Source organism: Elaeis guineensis, chromosome 3 (assembly GCF_000442705.2).
Source record: "Elaeis guineensis isolate ETL-2024a chromosome 3, EG11, whole genome shotgun sequence".
Taxonomy (NCBI): Eukaryota; Viridiplantae; Streptophyta; class Magnoliopsida; order Arecales; family Arecaceae; genus Elaeis; species Elaeis guineensis.
In genome coordinates this window covers 114921937-114941563 of record NC_025995.2, presented here as the reverse complement: position 1 = coordinate 114941563, position 19627 = coordinate 114921937, and the positions used below count along the sequence as shown (strand labels likewise).

At 38.7% G+C, this 19627-nt stretch overlaps 1 protein-coding gene across 1 annotated transcript; it reads right to left on the bottom strand.

The window, feature by feature from the left end:
- Positions 1-15096: 15096 nt before the first annotated feature.
- LOC105040725 (transcription factor SPEECHLESS) lies at positions 15097-18051 on the bottom strand. Its single transcript, XM_010917382.4, has 3 exons — positions 17334-18051; positions 16692-17207; positions 15097-15443 (listed from the first exon to the last, which is right to left on the bottom strand). Exons 1-3 carry the CDS (start codon positions 17769-17771, stop codon positions 15378-15380), a joined length of 1020 nt encoding a protein of 339 aa, XP_010915684.1. The 5' UTR covers positions 17772-18051; the 3' UTR covers positions 15097-15377.
- Positions 18052-19627: the final 1576 nt, after the last annotated feature.

Sequence of the window (19627 nt, the reverse complement as noted above, 5' to 3'; positions counted from 1 at the left end):
TCGTCCAACGGGGGTGGTCAGGCCGTCAGGCGGTCGGACGGTCGGGCCGTCCAGTCGGTCGGGCCCTCCGGTCGGTCGGGCCCTCCGGCAGTCGGTCGGGCCCTCCGGCAGTCGGTCGGGCAGCGGGTATTCCCCAACAATTATCATTATCAATGATGTAGTTGGAATTTATATCATAATTATTTAAGACTTTCAAAATATTTTATCTTTAACAAAGATAAAGAGATAAAAGATGGCTGGTGATGAACGCCTCATCTGTCGCTATGAAATGATGCATCAATGGTAGAGGAAAAACAGCGCTCCGGAGCCACACCATTAGATTTTATTCTCTCTCTTTTTTTTTGGGCTTTGCCAATAGAACTTCACATGCCATTTGCTGATAGCCTAATATTATCCATAGGCTAAGATCCTTAATCATCCAATTGAGTATTTCTTTCTATCATATTATTCATCATCCACATATTTCTGGCAGATTCCATATAGAATGATCGGATGAAGAACTCCCAAAATTCACTCAATTTGAATATTTTAAAAAAAATAGAAGAAAATAAAAAAAATTATGAAAGCAGCATTCAAATTCATTTTTCTTTCATTTATGATCCACACATCAAAAATTGAAGCACCTAACCTTCGATTTATAATAGTAGTGAGGTCCTCTTTGTACAATTCGAGCTAAATTTCTCTTTTAATTTGAATAAAATTAAATTTTCAAAAATAAATATGATTAGAGAAAATAATCATTAAAAAAAAATCAAAATCTTACATAAAATATATGTCAATCTTTACATCAATTTTATCTTATATTATTCTATCTAATTCTTCACGAATTCAAAATATCTTTGATGATTTTTTTTTTGAAAAGAAAATCTTCAATTTAATCAACCTATTTCACGATCCAAATAATAGAATTTCAGCTCATTTTAACCTTCTAAAGAGTTAGCTCTAAGATGTAGATTTCAAAACGTTATTTGATTTCAAAAAAAAAAAATCATCTAAATCGGACGTCGTTTGACCAAATTATGATTTTTTGGCTCATAATTTGTTTTTTGGTACCACGAATCTCGCTCCTTAGATCTATCTACCTATTCATAACGGCTAAAACGATCCATATCAGAGATTCTCTTGAATCATGGAATAAATGGTGGGTTTAATTTAAGATTGTATTTTCAAATGGGAGGATATTATGCCAAACACTTAAGAAGATAGTCTTCTTGGGATAAGTGCAAAAAAAATAAGAGAGAAATTAATTCTATTAAGCGGGTTTGGTGAAATAGAATTCTTCCACAAAATAGGGAAACTTATCTCCTCTCATTACAATTTTAACTTTACAATTAATTTTTTTTTGATAAAATGCCTTGACACTCTTTAAGCACACCAAAAAAATAAAATAAAAGAGGAGTCCTGTCGTTATGATAAAATTCAAATCATCGTGGAATCATTGCGTCGGTTTGTTCTCCACGCTCATCCTTCCATCTAAACAACCAAAAATTCAATGGAACAGTATATCCTTCTAAAGTCTGAGGATAGCTCTTCAAAACTCATCCCTTCAAACAAGCGTAGCCTAGATGATTTTGATTGGGACAGTATAAGACTGTATTTAAGCAGGAAGAGTGGCCAACTGAAAGTCCTTTTGCTTATCTGGAGGTATCCATCTTGTGGCTACCAACAAAGGCCAACCAGCCCCAAAGGCCGAATTTACGAGGTCGTCGTCGTCGGAGTTATGAGGAATAGAGGAGGGATGCATGTTCTTTTCACAGGACCCGTCTTGCCTGTGAATTCATGGGATGGGGTATTCTAGTCCATAGGAATGCGATTGAAATAGTCGATTATTGAGTCCAAATAATCAACGTCACCTAGGATGCTGGCCCATTTGCATCCTTTTCGCCAATAGATCCGCACTATCTAGAGTTTTGTCTCATTACGTTTTGATATAAATAACCAAGTTCCAGAAACTTAACTACTTTTATTATTATTTGTAAAATTAATAACCATACTGCTAAGTATGAAAGGTATATTTCTGTTCTAACTCTGATATGCAAAGCTAAATTAAAATAAGTGGAATATGCTTATTCAAGAAAAAGAGTGGTTATATTGGCCGGACCACCGGGCATGTGGTCCACCAAATATATCAAATTATCACATACAGAAAAGGAAAAATGGAAAATACATGCCCATGATCCTGCCATAGATATCCATCATGTTATCCGTTTACGAGATAAATGGTTCGTTGTGGAAATCTAAATGATCACACTGGGTGCCATACGTAGTGTGCCCCTCGTATAAGCAACAATCACCTATCTTTGAGATGGATGCCATGATGGCTATTCAAAATGATGTAGGACTCTACAATTCAAAAGTGCATTGCCGAAAATCTTGGGTCTTCTCGGTGAGTTTGGATCATCTGTGGCATAATTTTTGTATTGCAAAGTATTTTACTATTGCGGATAGCCACTATATGTCAACTATCTTGAAGATGAGTGGCTCTCATTCATGCCACGAATATGATAAGACACCATTAGCATGGTATAGGGATGAAAGAGGATCATTTGTCTCTAAAATAAATGATGTGGTAGTTATCCACGATGGTTAAAAATTTTATGTTGCAAACATCTACCTATTTAGGATTTGGATATTCTCTAAAATCCCATTATGAGAAAAGTTAAAAGAAAGAAAAAAAAAGAGCTCTTCAGTTTATATCCTCCCTTCCCTGTCTTTTTGGGGCAACTCCCACCGCTTCTCTCCCTGGCCATTGCCAAATTTCCGATAACTCCCCCTCCATCTCTTGTCGCTGTCCTCTTCTAATTTTGTCGGTGAGAGAGAGGATGATAGTAGCCAATGCAAGCATGGCGATTGCCAGGGTGGTGATCGAAGAAATGAATTCCATGTTAAATTACTATATTTGATATAAAAAGTGGAAGAGAAAGATGGTAAAAAAAATTTGATGGGCCCCATGTTTATTTTTCAAAGATAGAAGGTAAAATAAATACTATAGAGGGTTGATATTCGGTAAATTTTCGAATGATGATAATTCATACTCGATAAAAATACCTCCAGTAAAGCTGCATATGTAATTATTGAATTTGTTCTAATGCCTTTCTAAATTTATTTAATAAAAAATTTTTATCAAAAAATTAAAATGAAGATGGTATTATGCAAAAGGGCTATGTGATTATATCATTATATAAAAACTAATTGAAGATGGCAATGCTATCCTGATATTAAAAAATTATTTTATATTGAAGTATATATATATATATATATATATGTTTGTGTAAATTTAGTTATATTCTTATATAAATTTTTCTCCAACCAAACATAATATTTTTTTTTCAATATCATTTTTTTGAATAATTTTTTCATCAATTAAACGTAATAAAAATTATTTTTCTTCATAATTATTTTTTATATAAATAATCTTTAAAAATTATTAGATTATCTTGTAATCTGGTATACTCCAACCTAATAGACCCTTGATCTTTTCCGAAGCCCCCCTGTCTCTTCATGATGGAAATGACGGAGATTTGCGGGTTTTCCATTTCTTCTACCGTCCTAGTGGTAGTTTCTTATTTAGCAGTGGACTGCGTGCGGATTAACAACATGAAGACTGTTTAACAAGTTGCAGAATCCGGACACGATTTGGGCCCAAATATAGATTTATATTCTTACCAAAAAAAAATATAGATTTATATTGGTTGTCTGTGTCACCCACCGACAAAAGCTGGCAAATATCTTATTGCGGCCAATCCCCTGTTGCACCCATCGTCGGAGAAGAGCACCTGCAAAAGAAGTCCGCACTGACCGAAATTATGTCCGACGGAGATCCTTCGATGCTTAAGTCAATAGAGAGTGATGAATAGCAGATAGAATATTGAAAGTGATAGAGTATCAGTTCAGAATTACCTTATCAATGCTGTTCATTTATCTTCATTTTATAGATGATTCAGATGTAACCATCGAGCACATGGTCTTGCTTTTTATAGCACAAAGGACAATTATCGGGCCATAATCCTAGAGTTAATGGGCTGTTTATGCCCACTGATGATCGTAACATGTTGATAACTATTTATAATAGTTAGACACGTGGGTTTTACACATTCTGGAATTTTGTGATTGTGGGATCGATGGTTACATCCACCACTGATCATGTTCTGGTCATTACGCGCTTTCTGTAATAGCAATTTCAGATATTACCGACTATATATCAGTAAAAATAATATGTCGATAATCATGGAGACCTGAATAAGCATCGATCGATAACTCTGATATGTCAATGGTCATCGATCGAAAATTAATCGAGTTGTCATGGTTGTTCATCGATGGTTGAAAATAGCCGACTGTCAGTCGGTCAACTGATTGTTAGTCAGCATATTATATTTATAAGGTCGATCTAGAGTTGAAATTGAGGGTCGGTTGAATTATCCCAATAGTTGTCCTCCACTCTCAAGTCCAAAATGGCCTGACGTGCATATTGTCACCTGGTCTATCACGTTGGATGAAGAAAGTTGTCACGTCACGTGCTGCTTCGAGCTCCGATTCAACTACTAACGTTAATGATTTTTGAAATACGAGAGATCTCTAGCTGTTTTGTTGTTTCGATATCTATGAGATCATCATTGGGATGTCATTTTGGATAGATAATTCGACATCCGGAGAATCCAAACGATTTGAGTAGATCTTGGCCACATATCAAAATATTATTGGATCTGAGCTGTTCACGCGGATAATGGTGAGGTGGCATGATCTGACAATAGGTGCGTCGAATTGTCTGATCAATGGTTAATCTTGATGTAGCCACATGCCGATATCCAAGGAGACTCTGATTTAAATGATTTTATCCAGACCATTGAGGGATCCTATATATACAAAATTGCTTTCATCTGAATTTTACTTTTACATTCGTTGTTTTCCTCTGCAATAGAAGGTTCTGCCAGAAGGTTTTGCCCCACTACTAGGAGCTTTTCAAGTCCTGTTCCTTGCGTCATCTTTGACTCCAAATTGAGTTCTCCTTTCTCTCTCTTAGGATTTTTTTTTAGGGTTTTCCTTTTTCTCCTTTAATTCTTCATTTTCAATGGTAAGTAAGAAGGCTTCATCTTCTCGGGATAGTTGATCGAAGAATCCGACCGACGATTCTCCATCGGGTCTGAAAATAGAAGTTTCTTTTTTATCCGAACCCAATGTTGAGTGGCTCTAGGAACAACACCATATCCTGGAGTAATATCAGCTTTCTGCTCCTGATCCGGACGGTCGAGTGAACTCTCCTCCTTCGAGCTAAGTCGCATTTTATGTGGAGGATCTTCGGGTCAGTCTTCGATTTTTGATTTCAAAATTCGTTCAGAATCTTCTCAATTATTATGGTCTCTGTCCTACTCAGCTGGCTCCGAACTCCATCAGACTGATCATTAGTTTTGCTTTATTATGTCATCTTATTCCGACTGATCCTCATCCATCTTTATTTCAGACTTTGTTGGTTCTCCGTCCTCACCCTAAGATCAAGGATTGGTGGTTTTTCAACCCGAGGAAGGATCTTTCTTTTATCTCCGATCTTCTATTGTCCATTCATGGATGAAAGATTCAATTTTTTTTTGTTTCTTCTTCTTCCTCCTGAGGCTTTCCTTCAAGCTGGGGCAATCCGAGAACTGGCCCCAACAAGAATAGTCGGGTGGATGTAGCTGATCAAGAAGACTTCCTCCAACTAAAGGATATGAAAGTTCCACCGCAATAAGAGCTGATCACCAACAGGTTCTCTACGATACCGGACTTAGTTCGGTAACTTCTCTAGATATATCATAATCGGTCACTTCACTTTTTCTTCTGCCTATTTCTAAACTTTGTACTGATCTTTTTCTTTTGATTGCAGCTATGCGGATAAGGGCACGAGTGTCAGCAGCTGACATCCGTTCGCATGCTACCAAGAAGAGGACAGTGATCGATGCTGGATTCTTTCGACCATCGAGAAAGAGTCGGGTTAATTCTCCATCGATATCGGCAAGAGAATTCGACATTCTGTCGGAGTCAGCCCAGAGCCAGTCCTAGTATTGTCAGCTCTGATAACACTTCTTCTGACTGAAGCGCCGTCCATTGGAGTCGGGGCGGCGAGGGATGAAAAAGCCGCAGTAGAACCATCAGCAGCTCCATCGATGGGGATTCGAGCTGAGTCGGAAGTCGCAGTCGAACCCAAGCAATTTGTGGCTGCGCCAACTGTTCCTCCAGTAGAGCGGTCTCGGGCACAGTCAAGCGCTAACTTCCCAGTGGTCTCAAGCATGCGACCGTCGACTGAAGACCGGGGGAAGGCTCTGGCTACCTCGATGGATGATGAGTCATCTATGGGCCTTCCCACCCTTGTTGACATTAGAATTTTTGAAGGTGAGTCACCCTTGGCCAATCCGACGTTGGCCAAGCGACTCATCGAGGCCACACTTTTCCCTACAGATAGGGAGAGTAGAAGAAATCGGACTGTATCCAAAATATTTTCCTCCTTCTACCCGACGGTACTTGGGGTATAATTTTTCGACATTCCTCTTTTCTTTTTTTTTAATCCAACTTGACTTGTCTTCTATTTTCAGTGGGTGCACGATTTGCATGCTCTAGAAAGCAGATATCGAAAGATCATCGACTTTCATCGATTTAGGATGGACAAGGTGGCGGCTGCCAGTGCTGAGAAGACTGCTGTCATTGAGTAGCTTTAAACAACAACCAAGCGGGAGAAGACACCTCAAGAAGAGATCTCCTGCATGACGGTTGATCTGCAGTCCTTCACAGCCGAGCTTGAGTCAGCTCATTAGAATATTACGTCTCCCGAGTCTCGGATCAGGAGCAAGAAACATTCTATCAGTCGGCTCTAAAGAGAGATAGATGAATATATTGAAGAACTGGAAGTGGAGCGTGAAAAGTATCGGGCCACCATGGAAAGGCTGGCACTGGCGATGCCGAGTCAGCCTCCGCGAAAGCTGAAGTCGAGTCGGCGAGAGATGTCCTAAGTCTAGCTGTCAAGAACTTCAAGAATTCGGAAGAATTCAAGGAGGAGATTCTCGAGGGTGGATTCGCCTCCTACTGCATCGAATACGAGGACGATCGAGATACAGTCGAAAAATTATATTTGAACTTGGACTTGAGCAGCATCGTTCCTCCAAATTCGAAAGAAGAGACTGCAAAAGAGGGCCCCGCACCACCTGAAGAAGATGCACCGACTGCATCAGGGCTTGCTCCAACTACCGAAGCTGTGCCGGAGCAAGGTGATGAAGAAAATGACTGGTGATTGGTGTAATTTCTTTTTTTATAATCAGATCTTTTTTGTACGTAAATGAACTTCGGTTCAATTTTGTAACATTCTCTTCGGTGAATAAAAAAAAAAAATTAAGTACAAACTCTCTTTTGATATTTTTCTCTTTATACTTCCAATGTTGTAGAATCATAGTCAGACAACCGATTATCCATTAGCGAATCGGATGTTCAATAATAACTGTAGTAGAGTTTGCCTATTAGTCGAATATTGGTCGACATACCTTATCTTTTAGGTATTTGGATAGATAGTGATAAGTCGAATATCCTTCGACTGACCATAGTCAAATCAGTATGTCTAGATATTTGATAAATAGTGGTTAGCCGAATATTCTTCGACTGACTGTAGTCAAGTCGGTATATTTTTGATTTGATCAGGATCGAATCGGCATAATATTTTATTTAGTTATAACTAAGTCGGCATAAGTAGTCATTCGACTGGAGTCGATTTTTATAGTGAAAAATCGAGATACAGTCGATATGTCTATTTTTATAATGAAAAATTAAGATAAAATTGATCAATTATTTATCGACCTAATGTTATTTTGTAAATGTAGTTGATTAAAATTTTTATGATTCTGAATTCCAATATTTCATTCTGAACATTATACATGGGAACAACTTTATTGATAATACATTTTCAAATTGTCAATATTTCAAGTTCGAAGAATAATTATTTCATCAAGAGTTTCTAGTCGATATACATCCGATCGAAGCATTTCGGTTATTCTGGGTCCTTTTCAATTTGAAGACAACTTTTTCTGATTCAGAGGCTTTGAAACTTCTGCCTTTCTTAGGATCAGATCTTTTGAACGGAAGACCTTCGACTTAACTTTTGCATTATAATATCAGACTATTCTCTGTGGATATGCTACCATTCAAATTTGAGCTTGCTGTCAGACTTCTGAAAGTAAGTCTAGATCGGCTCTCTGACATTCTGAATTGCTCGACTCATCATACTATTCAACTCTTACGATGATAATCCGATCTCAAGTGAAATCATCACTTCTGTTTCGTAGGTCAGGTTGAACGATGACTCTCCCATCGGTATACGAGGAGTTATCCGATATGTCCATAAGATCGGATACAATTCTTCCATCCGGAGGTCTTTAGCTTCATTCAGTCTGGTCTTAAGATCATATATGATTGTTCGATTTATCACTTCCACCTCACTGTTGGATTGTAGATGGCCGATTGATGTGAACTTATGTGTAATATAAAATTTCGCACAGAACTCTTTGAAGCTCTGATTGTCGAATTATCGATCATTGTCAGTGATAATGATGTGTGGTAGACTGAATCTGCATATGATTAACTTCTGAATAAAATCTTTCATCTTACTTTCAGTGATTTGTGCCAAAGATTTAGCTTCTACCTATTTGATGAAGTAATCAATGACAACCACTATAAACTTCTTCTAACTAGATGCCGGAGGGAAAGGGCCAAGTATGTCGATTCTCTATTGTGCGAAAGATCATGGTGCAATAATTGATGTCAACTGACTAGTTGGTTGATGTTGTATATTTACATACTTTTGACATGGTTCACATCTTCGGATGAGTTCAGCTGTATCTTTCTTCATGGTGGACCAATAATATCGTTGTCGTAAAACTTTATAAGCCAAAGATTTGCCCTGCAAGTGATTTTCACAAATTCCTTCATGAACTTCTCGGAGTGCATAGTCGGCATCCACTGATCTCAAACATTTCAGTAAGGGAAGAGAGAATGATCTCTTATAAAGTTGGTCATTCATCAAAATATATTGTGAGGCCATCCATCTAAATCGTTTGGCTTAAGGATCTGTAGGTAGAGTTTCATCAGTCAAGTACTGGATGATCGGATTCATCCAGCTTGGCTCATCATTGAGTTATAGCACTTCTTCGACTTTATTAACACTCGACTGTCCAAGGTATTTGATGAACGTCCAATCCAGTGAGTTGAATGAAGTGGTTAAAAGTTGAAAAAGTACGTCGGCTCGAGCATTTTCTGTTCTTGAAATATGAGAGATCTCAAAATATTTTAGAGTCGACGATGTAAGATCTTTCACTTTTTGAAGATACTTTATCATAATGGGATCTCAGACTTCAAACTCGCCCTTAACTTGTCTGGTAATCAATTATGAGTCGGTGAAGACCTTCAGATTTTCAATGTCAAGCTCTTTAGCAATCTTCAAGCCAGCTAGGAGAGCTTTATACTCGACTTGGTTATTTGAAGCTTTGAAATTAAATCGAAGGGCATATTAGGTTGCAATCCCTTCGAAATTAGTAAGGATGAGATCAGCTTCACTGCCTTGTGCGTTGGATGCTCCATCACTATGCAGCATCCACACCGATGTTAGATCAGGCTCGGGAGTTTCGACTTGCTTTATTTTATTTTTGGATTCATCCTCGAGATTATTGTCAGGTATGGTACCTTCGATGATGAAATCGATCAAAATTTGTGCCTTCATCTATGGACGTGGATGATATTGAATATCGAACTCGCTAAGTTTTATTGTCCACTTTATCATTCGTCCCGAAGTATCAGGTCGGTATAAAATCATCATCAATGACTGATCTGTCAAGATGATAATGGGATATGCTTGGAAGTATAGATGAAGTCCTTGCGATGATATGATTAGAGCATAGATCATTTTCTCCGCCTTTGAATATCTTACTTCAGTATTATGAAGCACCTTGCTGGTATAGTAAATAGGTCATTGAATTCGATTTTCATCTTCTTAGATGAGTATCGAACTAACTGTCTCTGTCAAAGTTGTCAAATAAAGATACAAAGTTTCTCCCATCTTCAATTTTGTATGTAGCGGTGGAGATGCCAGATATCTTTTTAGATCTTCGAAGGATTATCGACATTCATCCGACCATGAAAAATCTTTTGCTTATCTCAGAATCTTGAAGAAAGGCAAACACCTTTCTACGGATCTTGAGATAAACCGACTAAGTACAGTGATCCTTCCATTGAATTGTTGTATCTCTTTTTTGGAGCTTGGATGCTTCATATTGATGATAGCCTTTATTTTTTTGGGATTGATTTCAAATCCTCATTGTGATACAAAAATCTAAATAATTTTTCAAAAGTTACTCCGAATACACACTTGATTGGATTCAATTTCATCTGATATCGTTGAAATATGTCGAAGGCTTCTTCCAGATCCCGAACATGGTCAGAAGTTTGAGGACTTTTCACCAGCATGTCATCAACGTAAACTTTCATATTTTGCCCAATTTGTGATTTGAATATCTTGTTGACTAGCCATTGATAAGTAGCTCCAGTATTTTTTAAACTGAATGGCATTACTTTGTAATAGTAGATGCCTTTGTCGGTTATGAAAGCTGTTTGCTCTTCATCTTCGAATGCCATCCAAATCTGATTGTAACCTATAAAGATGTCCATGAAGCTTAAGAGTCAGTGTCTCAAAATCGCATCAACTAGTTGGTCGATCTTTAACAAAAAAAAGTCCTTCGAACAAGCTTCATTTAGATTTGTATAGTCGATGCAGATTCTTCATTTTTCATTGACTTTTCTCACCATTACTATATTGACGAGCCAATCGACATAATTAGCTTCTCTGATGAAGCCAGCTGCAAGAAACTTGTCGCCTTCATCATTGATGATCTTCTGTCTTTCAGGAGCAAAAGGTTTTTTCTTTTGTCTCATCGATCTAACTTTTGGATCAATATTTAATCGATGGGTTATTATCTCTAGAAGAATGTCTGACATATCAGTAGCCGACCAAGTAAAAATATCAATGTTTGCTCTTAGTAGATTTATCAGTTATTGCCGCTCTAGATTAGACAATTACGATCCAATATAGACTATCTTCTCAAGATCTTCTTTTAGCAGGATAAAAATCAGTTGTTCAATTGGTTCATCCCTTTCTTTATTTTCTCTTTGATCCAATTTATCGACAGACAAAGAGTCTTCAGATCGATTATTTTGTATAGAGATGAAGAAGCAGCGTCGAGTAAGTTGTTGATCTCCACGTATTTCTCTGACTTCATTTCTTATTAGAAATCAGACCAGCAAATAATATGTTGAAACTACTGCTCTTCAGGTATTAAGAACAGGTCATCCGAGTATGGCATTATAAGCCGAGAAAACTCGAACGACTGTGAATGTCAAGAGAATAGTATTCTATCATGGATCTGCTCCTACAGGTTAATAGGAGAGTGATTTCTCCTTCTACAGTAATTACATCCCCAATAAAACTGACCAATGACGTCGAGACTCTTTCGAGTCGATCAGTCGGTAGTCGCATTCGAAAAAAAGTCGAATAAAAAAGAACATCAGTTGAGCTTTCATTATCAACTAAAATTTTTTTTATATCATAATTTGCTATCATCGTTGAGACAATGACAGCATCATCATAGAGAGTTTGTATTTCTTGGACATCATCTTCTGAAAAAAATTACATTATCAAGTCGTCATGTCTTTGCCGACTCTTCTTTGAAAGTTGTCCTCCGATCATTCTATCATCTGGAAATCATATTGATGACTCCCGCCATCGATCGATTGTTGATCATTTTCTCAGCTTATGGTCGAGACTGTTGGTCAGTGGAAGGTTGAGTCGGGCAATCTCATCGAAATTTTTCGAGATTGTCTCATCGAATCAGGACCTCTATTTCGTTCTTGAGTTGAATGCACTGTTCGGTATCGTGTCCATGATTACAATGAAACCGACAGTATTTCTTCCTGTCATGGCTCTTCGGTGGCGCTTTCATTGACAGAGAGTGTCGAAGATACTTCTCTCCTTCGATTTTCATCAAGATCTGCGCATGGAGAGCAGAAAGAGGAGTATAGGAGTCATACCTATCATAGCTATTTGGCTTTGGACTCTGTCATTGAGGTGAAGCTCATTTATTGATGGTGGTCCAACTTGATTCGATCGGAGCTTCATCTTTCTTCCACTTTTTTTTTGACCTTTTTCTTCTATTTGGCACCGGTTAGAAGCGCCCTCATCCATGTATATATACTTGTATGCGCACTCCAAAAGCTCAGCATAAGTCTGGAAAAGAGTCTTGTTCAGAGAATAGGTAAATCTGGATCCCCTCAAACCCCTCTTCATAGCCGATATGGTCATATCTTTATTGAGGTCCCTAACCTCAAGTGTGGTCGTATTGAAACGAGCCACAAAATCTCTTAATGTCTATGACTCACCTTGTTTAATGGAGAAGAGACTGTCTGATGTCTGTAGCACCTTTCGGCTAGTGCTGAAATAGGCTACGAAAAAATGCTCGAGCTGCTCGAAGAAGTTAATGCTCTCCGACTGAAGCTCAGAATATCAAGCTCGAGCAGCCTTCCAAATAGCCGTTGGAAAGCCGATACATAAGAGGACGTCGATTGTCCCCTAGATCATCATGAGAGCCTTATTGCTCTCCAAATAGTCGATTGAATTGGTGGAGCCGTTGTATGGTTCCATCTACGGCATCTTGAAATGAGATAGAATCAGTTCATCTAGGATGTGTTAAGAGAGAGGTTGGACAGTGTGGAAGTCATAATCGTTGAAGGACTTTCGATCTTTTACATGAAGTCGGACAAGTTAACGATCGATTTTCTTGAACTTGCGCTCATAGTCGTCGAACCGTCGTTGTCGGTACAATTCGGGGGTAGAGTTCCTTAAAAAATTTGAGGATGGAGAAGCAGAAGGTGTACGCGGCCTTTTCTCTTTCTTGATACTATGTACACGGAAAGGAGAAGGAGAATGCCGCGAAGGATGGGCGGCACGATGGGAGTATCGAGAATGCGGTTGTCCGTCTCGGTGAGAGTATCGAGACGGTCGTCGCTCTGGAGATGAAGAGGGTGAACGTCGTGAAAGACGGCGGCTGTGCCTAAACGGCACTGAATGAGCCACTGGCTCCTCCACTGGTGGTTGCTGCTGCCGCTGTATTTGTTGCTGTTAGAGGCTATGGACTGCCTCTGTTAATACCTTCATTTACTGCATTAGGATAGCAATTTGTGCATCCATAGTGATCACAGGACACGAAGAGCTGAGCTTTGCCAATGGAGGTGGGGGGAATATCTTTTCGATGAGAAGATTGCCTCACAGATCCTGTTGAATGTTGAGCTCTAATTTTTGCCATGATTACTCGTATTTCGCCTCCTACCTGGTGCGCCAATCTGTTGCGGTCAATCTCCTGTTGTGTCCGTCGCTGGAGAAGAGCACCTGCAAAAGAAGTCCGCACTGACCGAAAGTATATCCAGAAGAGACCCTCCGATGCTTAAGTCAGTGGGGAGTGATGAACAGCAGATAGAATATTGAAAGTGATAGAGAATTAGCCCAGAATTGTCTTACCAATACTATTCATTTACCTCCCTTTTATAGGTGATTCAGATGTAACCGTCGAACACGTGATCCCGCTTTTATGGCACTAAAGGATAATTATCGGGCCATAATCTTAGAGTTAATGGGCTGCTTATGCCCACTGATGATCGTGACATGTTAATAACCGTTTATAATGGTTAGATACGTAGTTCCGCATATTCTGACATTATGTGATTGTGGGATGGATGGTTACATCTGCCACTAATCATGTTCTGGCCATTACGTGCTTTCTGTGCTGGCAGTTTCAGATATTACCGACTGTATATCGATAATAATAATATGTCGGTAATCATGGAGATCCGAATAAACATCGATCGGTAACTCTGATATATCAATGGTCATCGATCGGAGATTAACTGAATTGTCGTGATTGTCCGTTGATGGTTGAGAATAGTCGATTGTCGGTCAGTTAACTAATTGTTAGTCGATCGGTATATTGTGTTTATGAGATCGATCTAGAGTCAAAATTGGGGGTGGGTTGAATTGTCCCAATATATTCAAAAGTTTGGATTAATGCGGACCACATGGATGTCTATCCTTTTATTCACCGCGCCCCTGTGGTGCGTCGAAATATCGTCTTCACCTCAATAATCTGGCTTACAAGCTAGGAGGGTGAAGTAGGCAATGCGATCATAATTATCTAAAAAAATTTTTTAGAGTAGATTATGAAGAATATCCTAAATTTAGAAATAAATTATATTTACATCTAATAATTTTAAAAATCTATATTTATTTCTTTAAAATATATTTCTATTCAATACTTTAATTCATAACTTATTATAATATTAATTAAATCATTAATTTTAAATGAGATCCAAATATAATGTCGGATAAATTAGAAAAATGATCAAAATAATATTAAATGATATAATAATTATTAAAAAAAGAAAATATGCATATCTTCCTCTCCATCCCATTAATATCGTTAATTTAATTGAATATAAATAAAAATTTTACAAACTAATGTATATAAATATAATAAATATAAATCTCAAAAAAAAAATTTGTAATTTGTTCCATTCCTTGACCATCTAAGTTTTATTTCTTATTCATCAACTGTGTCAAATCTCTCTTCACAATGACAAATTAAAGAAACATGGCGTGCACGGTGCCGCAAAACCTAAGAACCAACGCAAGTACGGCCCGCTAGTCCGCACCTACATGCTACATGGTACAGGGGTTTTTTGGTTGGGGGTGGAAACTTTTTAACCTATAGTACAGGATAAGTCTTTTTTGACAGACAAGTACAGGATAAGTCTTCTAACTGTAAATTTTTTATGGGAAGCAGGTATATATTATGAATTTTTCTTGCTACAAAGGAAAACAAGGGTACGTAAAAAAATAGAAAAATTTAAGAACTAGTCGTCTCGAAAAACTTTAAGAGCTGAGTTTCTTTTTAGTTATTAACGTAACAGTGTTCTACCTCGTTTGTTAACCCTCAAGTGTTGCTTCGGGTGAATGGTCTAAATTTTACCATAATGTGGAGCTTCTCCATTAACATAAATGGGGAAAATTAATTAAATGAGATTACACCAACACGCAAGAGCATGAGGTAGAAAGCCGAAGAAACCACACTTAATTAGAATGTAAGCTTGAAGTGAAAGTTACATGGATTACAACAAAAGGTTAAGGAGTCATGTTCTAACAAGATGGACTTGATTATTGTCGGTGCCTTCCACATTTTCTTTGCTACTGAGCAGTTGCTGGACGAGAGCCGAGACCGATCGAGGGAGCTGAGCTAGATGTTAGATTATGGTTGATGTTGCGTTCGGCGGATTTATGAGAATGTTTGCAGAATTTCCTGTGCTAGTTCCTCCGCACTAAGTTCACACTCAATTCCGATCTGTTGAAAGGGAAAATATTAGATATATTACTAGACGTGCAAATATCTGCAAAAATACCTAAAACCTCATTAACAATCATTTAATGGCAGTCAACCATAATAAGTAGCTAATAGAATAGATTCCAAGATTGCCATGAAATCAAATGTCGGATCATAATAGTTCTCTTTTTTTCATGCAAATTCATAACCAAAGTTTCACTTATGAGCCAAATCAATTAAATACACTTCCTTGGGCAAAAGATGTTCTCCAACTACATCGTTCTCTGGCAAGGGTTGATATCTCAGACCTATCTGGCTTCTCAGTGTATTTATTTGACGTAAACAATGGTTAAGCTATCTTTCATGAAGGATCGAAGGTTGTTAATCTCTTTATTAAGTGGAGAATACTTGGATGAAGAATATAGCACCATGGCATCCCAGAGAAATGATAAGGTGGAAGAAAAGCTGAACCAAAGAGTAAGAGAAATGATGTCAACAAGAAAGGCTGCTCAGAAAGTTGAGTTCATCAATGATATGCTGAGCTAAACAGTAAGGTGTAAGTTTTTTTCATGTAAATGGAGGCGGCAAGCGGCTGTCCCCAGCTTTTATTAAGATAAGAGAGGATGTACAGTCGTGTAAGTAAAAGCATCAAAATTTGTTCTTTCAACTTTAATGTGTCATTAAATACTGACAGGCTCAACATGTAATGTAAACAGGCCTACACGTTAGCTATATCATCTTAAAAGATAAATTTTGTAGGATCCTCTTGGCCTCATGTGGCTACTCAATCTAACCTAGTTTTTGTCTTCTTCCCTGCATCTCGTTTAATCAATCCTTTTTCTTCTTCTTTTTGATGCATAAAAAACGAAAAAAAAAAACAAACATGGTCCGAGTGCCTCTAGTATTTAAACTTCAGTAGATATAAAACATTTACTAGCTAGCAAATTTAAGTAAAATAGTAGCCCTTTTTCACTTAAAAAAGAACCCGGAAAGCAATAGTGGTTCCAAGTTGCATGAGCAGCATCCAACATAAGTGTAAGCATCTTGAACAGCTTTGACTTTGTTGCAGATTCCTCGTAAATACAAAACTACATCTCTTATACATATATATCTACATGCCTTGTTTGGTGCTAAGAAGATATATGTATTAAACCAGCTAGACCAATAAGAAGTAAAATCTAGACGATCAGGTTCTTCAGTGGCTACAGGTCTAGATATAGGTTTTTAAGAAGATATAAAAAGAAACATGGGGGTGAGGGGTGTAGATACCTTGATGGTGAATGAGTTGAGCATGGTATCATCAATGGTGCTGATGCTTACATGGAGTATCTCGAGAGAGAGGCCCTCAAGGGCGGCGATTATCTTCAGAGCCTGGCCAGGGATGCGATGCGACACCGTCTTCAGGAGCACGTTAGGACCGGAGAACTTCACCTCTACATCCGCAACCGGGGATTTGGAGTTGGCCGCGAGCTCGCAGACGTTGTTCTCAATGGTGGGGGAGGATTCATGAGATGGAACCAACGTCGGGGAGCGATAGCTTTGCTGCATTCTTGGCTTGTAGGGGCTGCCTGGCTGAGGGGTTCTTGGACTTACCGGCAAGCCCTTTCTTGGACTCAGAGGCGGAGGCCTCGGGCTCAGTGGTGTCGTCCTAGGGCTCGAAACTGGTCTGGGGCTGAGAACCTCACTGTAGACTTTCCTCTGCTTCTTGGCCTCCAGGGATTGCAAGACTTGTTGTAACTCCTTGATGTAATCAACGACCCCTCCTATGATGGATGCTTGATCCCCCTGAGTTTAAACAACAAATATAAGCAAGAGGAGAATAGTAGAAGGATAGTCCCAGACATGCAAACACCTGAGAGAGCTTATTTAGGATGATGGGAGGTCTGAAAAAAGGGCTTGACGGTATCTTACTCTCTTCACATAGAAGCATGGCATCAATGATCGGAGTACCGATAAGTGCTCGTTCATTTGCTTCCTCCGGTTGCGCTCCACCGTGATGTGTGACATCTTGTTCTGCCCGTCTTGGGCAGCCGCATCGACCGAAGCAACCAGTGTGGAGGACTTAAGCTTCTTTCGGGCATGGTTAGTCTCCTCATCACCCTCATCGATCTCATGAGCCCTAATGCTAGATGAAGCCGAACCTCGAGACACTAGCCTTGTCGTAGAATCGTGATCACCACCTCTCGGGCTAAGGACAGGTTCTTCAAATGGGTTGAAGGGAGGAACCTCCTTAGTAGCATCCTCCAAGCTCTCCAAGATGCTAAAGAGGTCCTCCGGGGAGGCGGCCCCGGAGAAGTTGGTGTGCCCGAACTCTGTGTCCTCGAAAAGTTCAGATAAGCCGTCTCCCATGTCACTGGCTGATTAACTACGGATGTAATATCGGAAGCAGTCGGAAAACCACCTCGCTTGCAATGGTTTTGGATGAATATGGCCAAACTCTAGCGTGGAAATAAAAGAAACCTAAGAACTCATGAAGGTGGGTCTATGGACAACGATAAGAAATGGATTCCAGAATAACTCCCTAAGTTATATGGCTCTACTTCCTCCTTCAGTCACTAAAACAGTACTATGGATTATATACTATGGAAAGAGAGAATACAAATGAGAACAAGAGGAAAGAGAGGAGGAAGGAGGAAAAAGGAGAGAAGGAATCAAAATGGACCGTTGGAAGGAACGCGGAAGGAGGGAGGAGAGAGGTAATATAGAAAAATATCGGCTGACAAATGGAGGGGAACCACAGCAATGCCACTAGGGGTGTGGATTTTTTTTTTTTTTTTTTTAATTTTTGGACGCTCTGCATGGCGTTTTAAATTGGCAGTTCCCGGCACCGTACAGATTCTGCATTTCCGGGTACTGAAGGGATCAAAAAGGCAACACCGAGGAGGGCAGGCCAAGTTTTAACAGTTTGACAAGCGCAAGGAGACAGTAAAATTGGTCCCTCTTGGTGCTCCGCTGCATGGATGCAACGGCCGCGATAATGGCTTCAGGATACCTTGTAACGCTATAAATGTATAAAAGATTTAAAATAACCTAGACCTCCATCTAGGAGAGGGGGGTTGTACCACTAGCAGATCACCCGGTTCACTCTTCTCTTTAGATCTTAAGTAAGAAATTTTAACAACTTTCGGCTTTAAATGCCATTATAATTTACTGGGATAAATTTCAGGTAGGTGCAGTTCCATGATCGCCACTATTGATCTACAAGTATAGAATCTGGTGAACATAAATATTTTTATCCATTCATTTAGAACGGTCACAACTGCCATTATTTAACAAAAATCACCGTTCAAAAAATTTAAAATTATTTTTATGCAAATCAATATTTTTAAACAATACAAAGTATCATCTGATGGATAAGGAAGGTTTTGGAACATAACTTGGTCATCGAATTTATAAGGACCATGTGAGTGTGTTTCCCTCTTACATTGGTGGTGCATTGTATAGCTAGTATTTTTTATTGAAGTCCCAAGTTAGTACAATTTGTATTAGGATGAACCTCGCCTATGACCCATGTGTGACTAGGTTCACTGGATAGAGTACCAGGCTGAAACCCATCCAAGATCTTATCTATATACAGAGATATGGAGAGTCATGAATATGGACATGTTGCTGGATCTTCGCCAATCTACCAACATCTTCTCACCACTTCTTCAAGTAAAGCTCTGTCCAGTCTATCTACCATGGCTTCTTAAATGAGGTTTATTGCATAAAAAAAGTCTCTCTACAGAGAGTAGAACGCATATCTTAGGATTCTCACCACACACCACTCATGAAAATCCTAGTTCTCATCCTTTTATATTCTGAGAGAAAATTCTGAATCTGGGCTTTAACGATGGCCCTCTCTATTCCTTTAAACTTGGCTCAATAACACATAGGCCACATCTTCTCATAAGGAGGGATACCCAACAGCATTGTTGTATTATTATTTTGCTGCACTTAGCTATTATATGATGTTGTAAGGGTAAATAATGACCACTACAACAATTAAATCATACAGAAAAGTTCTTTAAATTTTTTAGCAACATTAAAATCCGCCATAATCTTATATTGATTCATAAAGTTCAAGATATAATTGATGTATAGCTATTAAGGCTGCTGAGGCATTATCATAACCATGTTACAATGCGATCTATACAAGCATGTTTTGCATAACCGATGCAAGGTCCTGAATTTGGGGGAAAAAGCCCCAGCAATCGCATGCAAAA

What these genes read in the sequence shown, in the direction of transcription:
- LOC105040725 (XM_010917382.4), bottom strand. Translation starts at nt 17,771, where the DNA reads ATGGGAGACGGCTTATCTGAACTTTTCGAGGACACAGAGTTCGGGCAC. An exon ending in CATGCTTCTATGTGAAGAGA is followed by an intron (nt 17,208 to 17,333) that starts GTAAGATACCGT and finishes GTTTAAACTCAG; the next exon opens with GGGGATCAAGCATCCATCAT. An exon ending in TCAACTCATTCACCATCAAG is followed by an intron (nt 15,444 to 16,691) that starts GTATCTACACCC and finishes CCCTTTCAACAG; the next exon opens with ATCGGAATTGAGTGTGAACT.